This window comes from Lissotriton vulgaris, chromosome 5 (genome assembly GCF_964263255.1).
Source record: "Lissotriton vulgaris chromosome 5, aLisVul1.2, whole genome shotgun sequence".
Classification (NCBI taxonomy): domain Eukaryota; kingdom Metazoa; phylum Chordata; class Amphibia; order Caudata; family Salamandridae; genus Lissotriton; species Lissotriton vulgaris.
Window position 1 is genome coordinate 307,932,187 of NC_141693.1, and position 15,977 is coordinate 307,948,163.

General features: G+C 43.1%; 1 protein-coding gene across 2 annotated transcripts in view; it reads left to right on the forward strand.

Annotated features, from left to right (window-relative positions):
• The window catches only part of PRKCZ (protein kinase C zeta), a 943,345-nt gene that overhangs the window by 775,352 nt on the left and 152,016 nt on the right, over positions 1-15,977 (forward strand). For both annotated transcript variants that reach the window (XM_086921534.1, XM_086921535.1), the window contains one exon: positions 12,061-12,158. In XM_086921534.1, the coding sequence (XP_086777660.1) occupies positions 12,061-12,158 (98 nt within the window). The remainder of the gene's footprint in view (positions 1-12,060; positions 12,159-15,977) is intronic.

Consider the following 15,977-nt stretch of genomic DNA (forward strand, 5'->3'; position numbering starts at 1 on the left):
GCAGGGAATGGGCAGCATGGGTGGCTGCCCAGGGCCCCACGCTCAGCCCATCAACATGGGTCTTGCAAAAGTGTTTCCCCCACCACGTCCTAGGCCTCGCATCTATGGTGCAGCACTGTGAGGCACAGGGAAGGGATGCCTCTCACCTGGGCTTCGCAGGCATGTGTAGGAATATGGGAAGAGGCCCAGCTCCCCTGTGCCTCGCAGCATTGGACCATGGCTGCTAAGCCCCAGGGAGGGGGCCCCATTTCCCCTGGGCCTTGCAGCCCCACATGTAGCGTGAGGCCCGTCTGCATTTGCCAGGTTTGACTTGCGATTGGGGATGCCGTCCACTTTCCACTCCAATGCCAATTACCCCGCATATTGGGGCTCGACAGTTTTAACCATTTAAAAAGACCAGCAACTCTCACTCTTTCAGATGCTGATGAGCTGTGAAAGAGATGCTTGTCAGTGGCAAAAAGGAAGGCATTGCAGCACAGGGGGGTTCATGCACCATACAGGGTCAGGAGCACCTTCCGTAATTTAGTTGCTAAAGCTTTGAATGTGTAAATGAAACCCGTTTTCTTCTGCACTTTTTATATAGCGCAAACTTGACCGAAAGGTATTGGAATGCTTTACGTGAGCACCAGTTACTTTACAGATGGACATATCCTTTTTTTTAGGTAGTGAGATTAAGTGATTTGCAAGAATCACAGGATGAGACTAGGTCAAGACTCTAGCTTGATTTCTCAGTTTGGAAAGTCAGCAGCTCTGAAGTAACGCCATATCTTCTCCCCTCCTCTACCCATGCTACCTCTCCAGGGAGTAATCTTTTAATGTATATTTCTTACATGAAAGCTGTTTCAATATGCTGCCATGCTGTCAAATCAGTGGACGGAGCACAGGGAGAAAATGATTTGCCCAGAGTCGAACAGTTGGTTAAATCCGTAGAGCCCGGGCTGTAGTGCACTCCTATATTTACCACTGTACTGCATTTAGGTGACTATACCATGTAACTGGGAACCTCTCTTCTCCAAGGTAATATCCAGTCCATGTATTAAATCACACTGACTGGTAGTTTTTACACAGACTCAAATTACTCTCAATCTTCCCAAACAGGGAGCAGCAGAGCAATAAATTCAGAAAAGTGATTGCCCGAGAGCACGCAATTTGAGGCCGTGATTAAAAATTTCTCCTGCTGGTTCCACTTTCCAACTGGTCAACCAGACCACAACTGGGGTATCGGTGATTCTGATGGCAAGACGAAGGCGCTGCCCCTCCCAGTGAATTTTTACTTTGTTATGGGCCCTGCCCAGCTTTAGAACACAGTGTTTATTTCTATCATAAAGCTGAGATTAGTTGTCAAGTCAAATATAAATGGCTAATATCCTGGTCCAGAGTAATCACTGGACCAGGTCCTGTGGCAGAGGGTACCTACTGGACTTTATGCGTAGTAGCTGTTTACCTCTGGTGTTTCATACATAGAGACTATTATATTCTAATTGGATACCAGAGTTTATTTTCTAAAGTCAAAATTTGCAATAGCGAGCAGTCAAGGCTTACTCCAGGAGGTGGTAAAGGGATTAGAACTCAAGTATATTATGAAGATAATCAAGCTTGATAAACACAACCTCTAGCTGGGTTATCTTTTAACAGGGCCTGCTTTAGAGGGAGGGATTTAGAATAAAAAACCAAAATCCACTATGTGACTCATAGTGCCCCTATTTCCCACTGTACATCTTCTGATGCCTCCACACCTGCACTGTGTCTCCAAAGGCAAAAACTGACCTGTGAAGTGATAATGGAAATTTGACCACCTTACTTGACCCTCGCAGTGATGGCTGGGGACTAGGACTGCAAGGCCCCGGGAAGGGGACTGTCCTCTTCAGGGCCTTGCAGCACCAAACCATAGATTTGATGCCCGGGGCAGTAGACCAAATCCCATTGGCCTTGAAGCACTAGATCATAGCTGTAATGCCAAGGGGATTTGACCACCTACCACTGGTCCGTTCAGCTCGGGCTCATGCTGGGGTGGTCCACATCTTGAAGCCATGGTGTAGCACTGAAAGGCCTTTCAGAGGCCCCTCTCCCCTGGGCCTCATAGCCATGGTTCAGTGCTGGTACGCCCATGGATCTCTCCTAATCCTCTCAATGCTACACCATGACTGAGAGGCACAGGAGAGGGGAGCGCGTTGTATGGGCCCCCACCCCTGGGTCCAATTAAATTTTTCTCACAGTGCTGGACCCTGGCCTCTCTAACATGGGGAATCGCAATCGGTAGTGCAGCAGGTGCCAAGGCACCAGGCACAGGGATATTAAGAGTCCAATGTTCCCATATTTTGGCTTTACTGTACTGTGCAGCCAGTGAACGAGGGTGAGGGATGCTTTCACTTTGCTCACTTCACCACTGGATTCGAGCAAGCCTGGCTGATGAAGGGTAATGCCCTGAAACCGGTCCCAGGATGCTTGTTTCCGGTCCAGTGAGGACCTGGCTTGGCATTTCGGACTGGACACTTCCCATAGGGAGTAGGGTCTAGACTGATTTGCTTATAGCTGTGTCTGAACTGGGGTGGTGCGGTGAGCAAAAGAATGATGGATTTAACCCAGAACCTTGTGACTGGAGTGAATGTTTGCATTGTCCAGCATTCCGTCCATCAATTATTTATTTTGCCTTTGCACCATGGCAGCATTGCTGTGCTATGTCCCTCTTTCATGGGCCTCACAGCCATGATCCAGAACTGTGAGGCCTGTGAGAGGCCCTCCCTCCCCTGAGTATCACAGCCATGACTGGACACACAGGAGGAGGCACCCACCGATGAGCTTAGCAGCACTGGAACATGGCTATGAGGCCCCTGGATCCTTTCTCAGGGGTTGTAGCTACCAATAGTGCAGCAGGTGCAGTGGCACCAGGGCTCCAGTCTGTTAGGGACCCAATGCACCCAAATTATGGCTGTCATTTTCTTGCATCAGGATCCATGGTAACATTACTATGTCACTGGTTCCTTCTCCCATGCACTGCACAGCCAAGATCCAGAGCTGAGAGGCCTAGGGGAGGGAGTCTGCTGCCCTGCGCTTTGCAGCACAGATTCATGAATTCCATGCTCAGGGCAAGAGACGACATCTGAAGGCATAGCTATTAATAGTGTAGGAAGTGCGATGGTACCATGGTCTTGTGGGGTTATATGTCCAATGCACCCACATTATGGCTGTATTTTACTGTCCAGTCAGTGATCAGAGGGTAGTGGGTAGTCACAATTTACCTTGCTTGCACCACTCTGGCCTGCTTTCCTACACCTTGCAGCCACAATCCTGTTATGCGATGTCCAAATGTCATTCTCTCCCTTGGGTCTTACGACCATGGTCCAGTGCTCTGGGGCCTTCCAAAGTAGGGAGGCAGGGCGCAGGATTGTTCTTCATTTTAGATAATTGTTCTGCATCCAGCAGCCAGCTCCTGTTGGTGTAAAATGTCCAACTTTTTTTTGTTGCTAAGGGACTGATGTAGGCAAACATGATAATCAATTGGGGGTGCAAACAAATAGTTTAGCTGGCTAGGCTGAAGCAGCTCATCCCAGTAGGATGTCACAACACTGTCTCTGGGAACAATCACAGCGCAGAAGTCGCCAGCATTTGCTGACAGCTGGAAGACTTGTACAACAGCACTAGTATAATATATTTCTATGTATTAGAACTTTAAAATATATATATTTTATTAGTTTTAATATTTGTTTTTGTTTTGTTTTATTGATATCTGCCCCAAGTTGCTTCTTGCAAATCAGTTCAACAGTAGCCAATTGATGTCACTTCCTGTTATGTCCTTTCTTGTGATTTCATGCTGTATGCAAATTAGAGGGGCTCCACACATTCCTTTTCTGCCAGGGGCCCCAAAAATCCGGCCCCGATTATGAGCACTGTACGGACAATTATAAAGTTAATGTGGTTGTGGTTAAACATACGTTATTTTCCCGAGAGCAAGTAACTAGCAATAGTATTGAACCATAAGGCAACTTTATCCGTGACATGCAAGTTCAAATATTTTCAGGAGGAATTATTAGAGGTCGCTTAATAAACAGAACAAGTAATTGTAAAATTCAGCAAAAGTAGTCAAGTTTAAAACAACATACATTGAGAAAGGTGATTTAAATAACTAAGAGAATAGAAATTGCATTTAATATTGTGTGTGAAATACATTATAAAGACAAAGGTCGAAGGAAAAGGGATAGTATGACGGTGAAAGTTCTTCAGAAAATTAAGAAGCGGGGAAAGGTATCAGACAAGAGGACAAGTACTGAAGTAAGGAAGTGGACGACCCGAGTGCTTGAGATGTGGAAGTAAAAACACCTGGCAGCGCTCGAGAATTGCTCAGCTATAAATGTTCGCTTTTACTGCAAGAAACGAAAGCATTTTCCTAGCGTTTGCAAGACTGGTGTTAGTGGAGTCAAACATACAAATACTGTGCTGAAAACAATAAAGAAGGAATTCGCTGATTAAATTCGGAGGCCGTAAAGAGCCTCCCGCATCACGTTATTTGGAGTGACAGTTTCTCGGCCTTGCCCACCCATTCCACCCCCCGGGGGCCTAGATGCAGCGTGGGTGGCTTGGTGAAGCTGTCCAGTCTTAGATCGTGGATGAAGGGCCAGAAAGGCGCGCTCTAAACAGTGGGATGGATGGACTGGAATACTTGCATCAGGAGCCCGCGTGAGGCCAGTTGGCAGAGAGACAGCTGCCATGGTGGCTTGGATTGTACATGGTTCTAGTCGGGAGAAGCAAGTTTGGGGGCGGGGGTACACAAGTAAACTATTGCAGGATTCGAATTTACTAAGTGTCATGAATTCATAGATGCATTTGCGACGTGGAAAGGACTCAATGAACGGGGATTACTAATGTTAATTATTTAACTCGCTGCCCGGATTGGTGGTATGGCTGTCCATTCCCCCTTGAGGTGCTTTTATAACATACGTAAAACGTTTTCGAACCCGTTTAATTTGTTCTAGTCAGTGCATGTCCTTGCACTCGTCTTCCTCCATAATGCTTCGGGCAGAATCATCCTTAAAGTTGATGATTCTGAGCGATTCGTTTCCATGCAGTTGCATAATACCGTCACACCACTTGGTGGCACTGTTTCATTATAATGGGAGGGTAGAATCTTTGAAAGTACCTTTGCGTCCGCTGAACATTCATTCGTCCATCTTGCCTTGCTGTTCTCCTATTAAAACAAATATGTTCTTGAATGTGCATTAGATTCTTAAACAAATGCCATACGTCAGTTTCGTAGCAATTTTTACGAAGATTGTTTAAACATGACCGCATTTCATTTCAGTTGACACATAACATGGTGTAATCATAAACAATGTCTAATTATTTGAATAATTTGGGGATGTGTTTATTTATTTTGTGCTTTTACAAACCACAGTGGGGCGTTGCTTTCCAAACACTTCACAGCGAATGCTGGTGGGTGGGAGGGGCAGCAGCCTGTTTGGCGCCAGCAACGGGCGAGGTTGGAGTTCATTCAGGAAAGGAGAAAACTATTGCCCCATATAAATGTTTATAGGCACAGTAGGTTTTAGCAAAGCCACAGCCTACAAGCCAGTCTACTGTTGTTATTGGGCTAAATTAATTGATGTCTACATCTCACTCTGCTCTGCGAGCCACGATTCTCAAAGTCAAATTTAATTTCTTGGGGGAAGGTTACTCGCTCGCTTCGCTCTCTTGGCCTTAGAGGGAGCCCAAACAGGGTTATCAAAATGGCGTCCTTTCCTTATTGCATCTGATACCTTCTTCGATATATTCATGATTGCTACCAGGTTAGCACGTGGTAAACATATCCTCACCTTACACGGCATTGCGATGCGGCTGGTGCATGACGTGGTTAGCACAAGTGGCCGACTTTCTGAGATACAGCCCTCCAGCATGCAATCTTAGAAATAACGGTTGCTCTGGCTCTAATTAGATACTCCTTAAGCCTGCTTTCTCAGAAGATCTGTACCCTTTTATAAAAGTCACTTCACTGAGTGGCATCATTGTAGTATATGGTAAGATATTTTAAATTATATTCACTTTCTTTCATTGGTATCCTTTGTAGAATCCAGAAGGTATAACTTCCAATTGTTAGTTCCAGGACTCGACACGGGGGTTGGACGGCGTCCCCCCACTCTTTTCACAGGGTGAACGCCGTCCTCCTTGCCAAGAAGCTGGGCCCCACAGAAATAAGCTGAACGTGTCCCGGTGTAATTTTCAGACACCGGGACACGTTCAGCACGTGATGTCATAAGGTCATTTGCATATCGTCAGTCCCCCCCACTTCTTTTTATAGGACTTGTGCCCTGGTTAGTTCCATGTTCTACCTATATAAATCTATGTGTAGAATGTTTAAGGCAGATGTTTTGTAGAATCCAAAAGGTAGAACTTCCAATTGTTAGTTTCATATTCTACCTATATAAATCTATGTGTAGAATGTTTAGGGCAGATGTTACACTCTCCTGGAGAGTCATGCTGATATCCTTTGGGTTGGCAATAAAGATAAAGAATCTACTCTGAATGCTTCAAGAGTATTTGTTCACACGGATATCACCACATTCATGCTGCAGTGCTATTGCATTTCCAAATTACCACTGTGAAGTTGAATAAAGCACAAAAAGCATTTATATGGCGGAACAAGGATTTGGGAAAACTTGGAAACACATTATGTTAATGAAGAATACAATTGGTCCTGTTTTTTCAAATAGAAAAATCTTATGGGGCAATTTTGTTTGGGAATTGATCATTTCCGTGCCGTTTATAAATTTACTGTCGGATGGACAGATAGATAGATATTATGTACACTGTAATATGGCATCTATATATTGTTTCAAGTTCTCCCTTAATACATTAAAAAAAATCACTAATGCAACGCTGTTCAAATATTAAATAAACTTAAGGAAGGATATCAGAGGGCAGTTCTTGTTTTACGGGTGGCAGTGTTATAATCTGCTATGCTTGTGATGCATTCTGGGCACACCTCCATTGTTACCTGCTCAGTTCAGCAGTGTGTGATGTCATGGAATGTTGGTGAGTGACTGGAGGTTGCTTGGCAATAAGAAAGAGTGGGCTGAGCAGAGAGGATGCTGCTCCTGGTGGGGCACTGTACTGTGTAGCTTGTAAACGAAGCTATAACATCTTCAATAAACCTACGACCTGTCATTCTACGTGAACTAGCTGCCCTTACCTGACTCATGCTTACGAAGTGAATACATTTGATTACAAAAGGTAGGAATAATTTTACAGACGTGTATCTTCAAATTACATGGTTGATATGTTGTGTCCAGGTTCACCACCAGAAAATAAATGCGTATGAGGGTGTTTGTATTCCGATTGGCAGCAACAGGCAGTCATACACATCTCCTAGTGATGGGAATCTTTTTCCCAAAGCACGTCGAGATAAATTAAGCAAATTATAATTTTCCTTGTACGAATTGATTATGAAAATGAACTTGAAGAAAATATTTGTGAGAGAAAACCTACAGTTGAAAACATACAGTAAAAATACTACATTGATTTCCCTGGTAGTGTGTTTTTAGAATTAAATCGATTTTTATTGACAGTACACTTGGATAAGAAAGTACAATACTCTAGCGCCTACAACCCAGTGGGCCGGCGAATCTGCAAACGAGCAACAAAGAGCATAGGAAGTGATCCAGCAAACAAGTACACCACTATGTAGCACAGCATGTCGCCTACAACCCTCCACGGGCCGGCCGCGTAAGACAACTTGTAAAAATGTATAGATAAAACAACATAAGGATAAAACCAATGCCCGGGCAAGGGCACCCCACATGCTGTGTTTTTGAGTTACAGGGAGACCTTCCCTGCAGCAGTATTTTGAGGTTCACAGCCCAAAGGGGGATTGGATTACCACAGTTAGCACCTTAAGTAAATGAAGGTCCTCTTTAAGTGATTGAGATTGAATGCAGGTCCTAAACTTACAAGTACTTGATGTTCGAGGTACCAGAACATTGGCTCTCCAATCAGAAACATTTAGTGTCCATCTTTCCCAAGGATGCTCGCTATATTCATTCCTTCCTTCTTTCTTTCATCATGGATGTAAGGGTAGGAGTCATCTCTTTTAGCCATTTTCACAATACTCACTTGTACCACTTTGGTAACACTCAGAAACCTTCAGTGGAATATCTGTGTACTGTCCGTCTGACTGCTGGATTGTGGAAGTGCTAGAGAGGGAGGACTCCACTCTTCATTTCACATGTGTTTTGATAATCTCCGTTGTATGGTCTATGTATGTAGGCTGAGGACTCTGCATGGCTGTTCACCTGGTTACTGTTGCTGGGTAACCTGTAAGTAAGTTCCACTGGTCATTAATGACCGCATAATGTGCTGTTCTGGGACTGGGGGGCTGAAGGAGTTGGAAGTGACAGTTGAACCGAGTTGGTTCAAGGGCTGATGGTCTGTGGACTGCAGCTGAATAAACACTTAGAAAAGGACTTCATGTGTATGTATTGCTTACAACTTATCACTCTGCCGAAAAAATACAGAGGCCCATATCTTGAGCAGGTGGAGGCCACAGTACTGATCATTCCTAATGGGGTACACTCTCTGTACATCATCCGGGTGCAATGAAGACAAATTGATGTTAAAAGATCAAATTGTTTAGAACTAGATTTGCCTGTTAAGTTATTCTGCACTCGTCACTGCAGGGGCGTAGGTTGGCTGTTAATTCATCCATATAAATTTGGTCTTGCCGATAGGCTCTTATAAATTCTTTCCTCAAGATAAGAAGCATTCTTAAGCACCTTAGGAGTAATGCTAAGATTACCCATGTCATTTGTTACCACCCCCAGCTGTTTATATGAACCCTTAGGTGACTGTTGTAATGAAGTCATCCTTTTTTTCAACTAAAAGTGTTAAGTATTTTACAATTTGTCCCTCATGAAAGACCAGCTGTGGTGGTTTATGCCCTATTACATTTTCATCTTGATAAACGATTGCCCTGGATATCAGGTTATGAGTAAGTAAATAGGCCAGCTGCTGCAAGTTGTCTTCTATTTGAGTCAGGAAAATGTTGCTCAGTTGGCTCACAGTCCAGTCTAGAGTCCCCTTTATCTGTTGTATCGGATGCTCAGTTTCTGAATGACATGGCACAAATATACCTTTTGCACAAGTTCTCCATATACTGGCTGCTTTGAGCTATAATTCCTGGGTATTTAAGACTTAATAAAGTCTATTTATAGCTAAAGATTTCCAGTCTATTGGCATTCCTTCGTTGGTAAGGGAAGCTACATTTGCTGGTATTTTCAAGCCATCTTTGGCACCGGGCTAGGCCAACTACTCTCCAAACGTTTATAAGAATGATTTCTGTAAATGTCATTACAATCAACACATTTCTGGCTCCAGAGGGTTTTGCTAAGTGCGTCTTGTTGGCCACAGTATTTCTCCACTTTTTCTAAATTCTTGGATGGTTGTGCACTATTAACCTCTGTCTACTGCACACCCAAAAGGAGGGTCATCTTCCGAACAGTGAGGTTGGTTCAGGTTCCCTATCTGTTCTTCAATAAACTTGCATTCTTTTAGGATAGCTGACGCCTTCTGGGTGCAAAAGCACAAACAGGTGGCTGGTAGGGAACAGCAGAGTGATCCTATATATCATGGGATAAGGCTATGCCCAACAACAATTCTGTGAGCAAGTTAAGAATATGATTATACAGTGGCAAGTGGATAGGAAGCTTGCCAGGATGTGCCTGACATTTTGGTGCATACCCAACTTGGCAAGTTTGCGTATGACTTTCAGCAACTCAATTTTGATTTCAGATGACCGTAACATATCTGCTGTAAAGCCGAAAGAAAGGATGGTATATCATTGCTCCATTCTGTTTGTCATGTTTCAGAATACACCCTGATCAAATAGTGAACCAACTTCTTGGTCGATAGTATCTAAGTACCCTAAGGTAATCCCTTCAAATGTGCTTTACCATGTAGAGAGACGTGATAGGAATTGGTAGCAGACCATTGTAGAACAGAAAAGGTTCGATTTATCACTATCCTTCAGGTAAGGTGCATACAGTAGACTTCATCCTAATCAAGACATGAGAAATCCAGCGGCCTGCTGAAACATGTTGGCACAGACCTAAAGTGTAAGTCTGACCCTTTTTCCCAATTCAATGGGAGATGTGAATTTAGTTGTGTTCTTACCCAAACACAATTTAAGCACCTCTGGCTTGCATACGCATCCAGTGGTCTTTGTCAAATAAGAAGAAAGGTGACAGAGAGGTGGGTACTTAGCACACAGGAGGTACATCCATAATGAGTGTTCCATATCCCGTTATAAGGAGCTATGTAAAAAAAAGGAAAAACCTTGTACTCAACCACCCCTTCAGTCCTGAACACAGAGTACTTATTTTTGTTTTAGAAGCTGACCAAATGTTAACAGTCATGGAGTTATCCATCCCCAATGGACCTTCTCACCCCTCTTGACACACAGTGGTAGTAGACAGGCTTCCTGACAGCTAACTACAAGTACACATTTTGCCTTCATGGATTAGAGGAAGCCACTGTGAAAAGAACTCCTGGGTAATTTAGGTACTCCCAGAGGAATAATCCACATTGTGGAGGTTCTCTTTGAGATTACTAAAAGTCAGGCATGTTGTTAGATTTTCGGGTTAGTCCTTCAAATGAGAATAGTGTACTGAATTTTGATCCTGTACTGTACTGTATTGTATAGTAGAGAATACAATACTGTGCTGGACAGTTTTTTGTTCAAACTATGCAAATGAGTAGGCTAGGCATTTAACAGAGTGGCTTGCATTCTGGATCAGCGAAGGTCAGAATGTAAGGATTCAATTCCCCTTGGTGAGGTAATGTTCACTGGCAGATATCAGTTTTGTAAATAGAGACTCCCTATAAGCCAGAAAGTGTTTTTTTTGCAATCCTTTCGCTGTAGAAAATGACTATTCCCATAATGTTGAAGCATTTACAAAAATTGTAACAACTTTTCCTTATGCATGTCAGACCAGTAGTGGTGGAAAAATAAGGGTCCCACCACCTTCTGCCTTGGACTTAAATTCATAATATAGAATTAGTTGATGGGATGTCGCTGATCACACTCCTGTGAAAGATGTTCAGCAGCTATTTTTTATGACAGGGTTTTGCATGGGCCTGTATGCAAAAAGAGTAGAGCACCCAACCCCAGAGAGAAGGCCTTTCTTGATGTCAAGAAGGGCTTTCTTCCAAGGGGACTTAGGGACTTGGTGGCCCTACCAGTTCATTTGATGATGACCAACCATAGACGAAAATCATTTGTTAAATTTGATACAGTGAAACCTGCTTTACAGTTCAGCGAAGAGATCAAGAGCTGATCCTGTGCTGACTTCTTGGTAATATTTCTATTGCTCTAATGTTGAGAAGCTTGTGGGCACATGCCATCCTAACATTTTATCCCACTCTGTGTAGCATAGCAAGGCTACCTGACTGGGAAAGGATAGCGGAATGGGGTGTAGCATTACTGGGGGTGATATTTCGTGTCTGTGATTTGTCTTCACTGTCTCTTTCTGCTCGCCTCCTTTAGCTGCAGGTGCGCTGATGCATAGGGCTGTAACATATGTGCATGGTTTGTACTGCTACATAAAAAGATTAAAACAAAGAAACCACTGTAATGTCAACAAGAAAAAATCGATTTTCTGCCTTCTGTGACATACACAGCAGAGTTACTGAAGAGGACTTATAGATCCAGCACCCGTGAGTGCCCAGCAGACTAATGTTATCTTTTTGTAAGATGTCAACATAGTGTGGCAGCAAATAGGTGTAAGTTTGTATATGAAAATCTACTTAGAACTTGTTGATATTAACATGGGGTTTTATTGCAGTCTTCTCACACTGTTTTTATATACCAGTCTTTTGGACCTCCACTATCTAACACTTTCAAGTCACAATCCTTTCATGCTCTTCGCTAGAGAAGGATCAATTATTAAGATGTTTCTGTGTATCACTGTTCTGCAAAGGGTGTGCATAAATGTTTATATTTATCTTCTTAGGCATTCAAAACTTCTAAGGTGAACAAAAGGATCTGAAAATAGAAATTGGTTATTGTTTTTTTTGCAGGATATTGATTGGGTACAAACGGAGAAACATGTATTTGAACAAGCCTCAAGCAATCCATTCCTTGTTGGTTTACATTCCTGCTTCCAAACGACGAGTCGGTAAGTAGGTTTTTTAATTCTCTAGGCACATTAATGAACCCCACTTTAAAAATATGGCACTGTGCAGGCCTGCGTTACTTCTCCCCAGTCACCTCCCCGTGTCATTATCAGTCTGCCTCTTTGTCCATAGTAAGCTTCTTTAAATTGACAATTCAAGCCACTTAATTTTGAATCTCTTCTGACATTTATATGATCATTAATTAGTCACTGTGTGGTCTTAATTCATATTCTCAGCTTCTTTGACTCTTGAATTGTTTGAGAGAACCTCAAAATGTGTGTTCTGCCTTCCGAGCGTCTGCTTAGGGTCTGATAGATGCGCATTGATTCTCTGCAGTCCCTCATTCACAGTTCCATCTTCATACATACCATGAACTACCTTAATCTCGCCCTGTGTTTTTCCTGACTTAGATGTTCCTAGGTATACAAGAAGTGATGGATGGAATGTTTGAATTTATCTCAGCCACTGCTAATTAACCCGGGCATATCCCAATCCGTCGTAATTTCGCACACCATGCGACACTCAGTTTGCATTTAGGCATATGCAAAACAGTCTTGACCCTGCTCCAGTGGAAGCAGTCCAGCCCAAATAGTCAGGTCAGCACCCCCCTCCCCCCCCCCACCCCCCCCCGAAACAGAAACCAACTTAGACCGGTTTCGTCTTAGTTAGGGATCATCATTCAGGCATTACGTGGCTACAATGACAGTGTGAAAAGTGAAAGGAAGAAAGTGGGGATGGGAGGGCCGCTAGAAACTGGTTGGATCGAGTGCTCTGCCAGATGTTTTGGGGCACATTTCAACATATATTTAAAAGGAGTTCAGGTAGCCCACAAAGTGTGACAGTGGCCCACTTGCGGAATGCCACCGGTGCTTTGAACTGTAATATCTATGAGAATAATTATGTCTGTACTTTTTTCTCCTTATTTCTCTTGATGTACTAACATAAAATCCACTACGTACCCCATGAGGATAATGAAGTTTTTAGTGTGAACACTCTTATTTGTAATCCATAGAACATTTTATTATCACATGGCCTAGCCAACGAAAGCCCAATTTAACCTGAATTCCATTCAAGGCGTTTCAGGTTTTTTTATTAAGTGACTGTGTGTACAAAAGTTACTCTGTTCATTATGATGGGCCTTTTGTCCTATTTTAAATATTCACACTCAACTTTTACAAAAATTCAAAACATTCTATTGCTGTCCTCAATTTTGCTGTTTTATCCTTCCCGTTTATCCCAAATACTCTGCATTTTAAAGCCATGTTTCCTTTATAGATGACATTCATTCTCTGTGGGTGGCTGTGAATTCTTTCAGATCTGTTCTGTTTTTTTATGTCCCATCTGTGTTGCCTTGGGGTAATGACATTGTCTGAGCAGGCACTCTTTACCACCTCCTCAGTTTGCTTTGCCTGATTTTGGTCACTTGACACCATTGCTCATGCCCAGACTTTTCAATAGAATTATCATCTTGTTTAATAGAGGCATAGTTGTACTCCATTTACCGTTGCCCATCTATCAACAATCGAGATGTTCAAAGTGACTGTGCTAATCACGTTTGCATGTTTGGCCATGTTTAGCTTCCTTTGTCCCTTGCAATGTTTGAGCCCACTGTTGCATGACATCATCCGCACCATACTGTACTGACTGACATATTTTTTTTTCTTTGGCAATTAATAGCTTTTGTGAGGGATCTTTTATCCCTCCCTTTTAAAAGTTGTTTCTGGATAAGCATTGACCTCTGCTATATTTAATGATATTTCAGAGGACGTGGCCGGTCAAGAAGAGGCATGCAACTGGGCAATTATTTCTGTTCGATTTTTCTGCTGAATTAAGGTGACAAATGTAGTTATGGGAGTTCATAATGCTTAACCTTCCACACAGAGGACCTTATCTTGTCCCTTCCATGCTCATTCAGAAAGGCCTTTGATTGTTCGTTGACTGCCCTGAAACTGAAGAAATTGCATTGGCAAAATATTGTGATATAAGTTATGAGTTTTCCTTGGATCTCCTTAGAAACACAACAATTTTCTTCAAATCATTCTTCCATCGAATTCCTAAGTATTAGCCATATGCTAGACCAAATCATTAGGGGCTATTGAAGCTACACATTTTGCTTGCCTATCATTTAAGTGGGACGCTTGCTATTGTATATTCTTAGACATCACTTTTAGGGTCACAGATTTCTCTGTGCATTGAGGCGGATAAACTTTGTGGGATTATAGTGTTTGTCACAAGTCCTTAATTTGTTTTAAACATGTTCTTACCTTATTGTATGCTTACTCCTTGATACAAATCTCTTTTTATTTATTCGTTGTTCCATGTTCAGCTACTCCTTCTGTGAGTTCCAGTGTTGGCTGCTCCAGCAGTTGCAGTTGGATGTCGCAGGAGGGAGGACCTGCAGAACGTGGGCTCCTTATTGTTTTACAAAAACTTGTTCAAGAAACTTTATTTTGCCTCCTGATTACCTCTTTCAACATTTGAAAAGGAGGAGTACTCGGAGCACTTACCTTGAGCCCTTTGTCAAGTTTAACATTTTCAAGTTTGATTGTTCAGTCGTAATTGATTAACCCTGGGCGTTGTTCGCGTAGTAGCGCTACGCGTCGCTACGCGAAGTGCACTTCGCACTATGCACGCTATGCGTAGCTACACGAACTGCGTAGTGAGGTAGGGTAAATGCTGTTCACAATGATTGCACAGTGCCGGATGCTTAGCCGCACTGTGAAGTCATTGCAAACAGCATCATGCACAGTGCGAGCGGTCATTTTCTGCCGCTCAAGTAGAATTGTACTTGAGCGGCAGCTTTCTCAACACGGACTGGTAGTTTCTCATGGCGAGCGGTCGCGAGCATACGCGACCACTCGCAATGAGAAACCTGCTTTGAGAATCTCGCCGGGAGGTTTATTATCCACGCTCGCAATCTGCAACTTGATGTTGCCGATCGCGAACGATGAAAAAGACTCACCAGGTTTTTGATTTTGCTCGCTCGCGATCGCCAACTTGACATTGAGGACCGCGAGCGAGCAAAAAATACCTGCTACGCTACGTGGGTTTGCACTGTGTTACGTGCGATTCGTGTAGCGCGTAGGTGTGCAAACTACGCACACTCTGCGAGTGTAGTGTTCCGCCCATGATTATAATTGATCAGACTTGCTGTTCTTTCTCCTGACCACTGGATGGTGTTGCCGCATTCGTGACTGCCACTTTGAAGTTGGCAGAGGAGTTTGAATCGTCACTCCATTGGGAGCCGTGCTTGGAGCTGCGCGGGCAGCCTGAGGATGGGAGGGTCTTGTCTGGCAAATCAGTTGCTCGAGCACTGCCCGTGAATATCAGGTGCCCTCTTCAGATTAGCAGCTCGCTCCTTACAGAGTTCTGTATCATTCAAAAGGGACACTTTATTCTATTGGACAAAACTGATCACGGTCACACGATGCAGTGACATCACGCTACACTTGCAGCCATCTTTGAGGGGGATAATTTCCTATTGAAACACATGAAAAAGTTTATTGTAGGGTATTGTAATTTAGTTTTAAAGCATTTTGCCTCACATTTTCAGTTAATTGGAGGCCTTCTCTTCACAGTCTGGTTATTTCACCATTTGGATATTAACAAACCTTGAGGCTTGTGTGTAACTTAATTTTATGCCAACTGGTTAAACAACCTATTTTAGAGTTTATATAATGGCTTCTTCTCAACAATTGGTACAAACAGCTCCTTTTATGGCATATCCTGGCAAACCACCATTTTTGTGGGAAGTATGATTCCGTTCTTTTGAGAACTTTTTAGTGTCAATAGACGCTGAGAAGTTCAAACCGAAAGAAAAG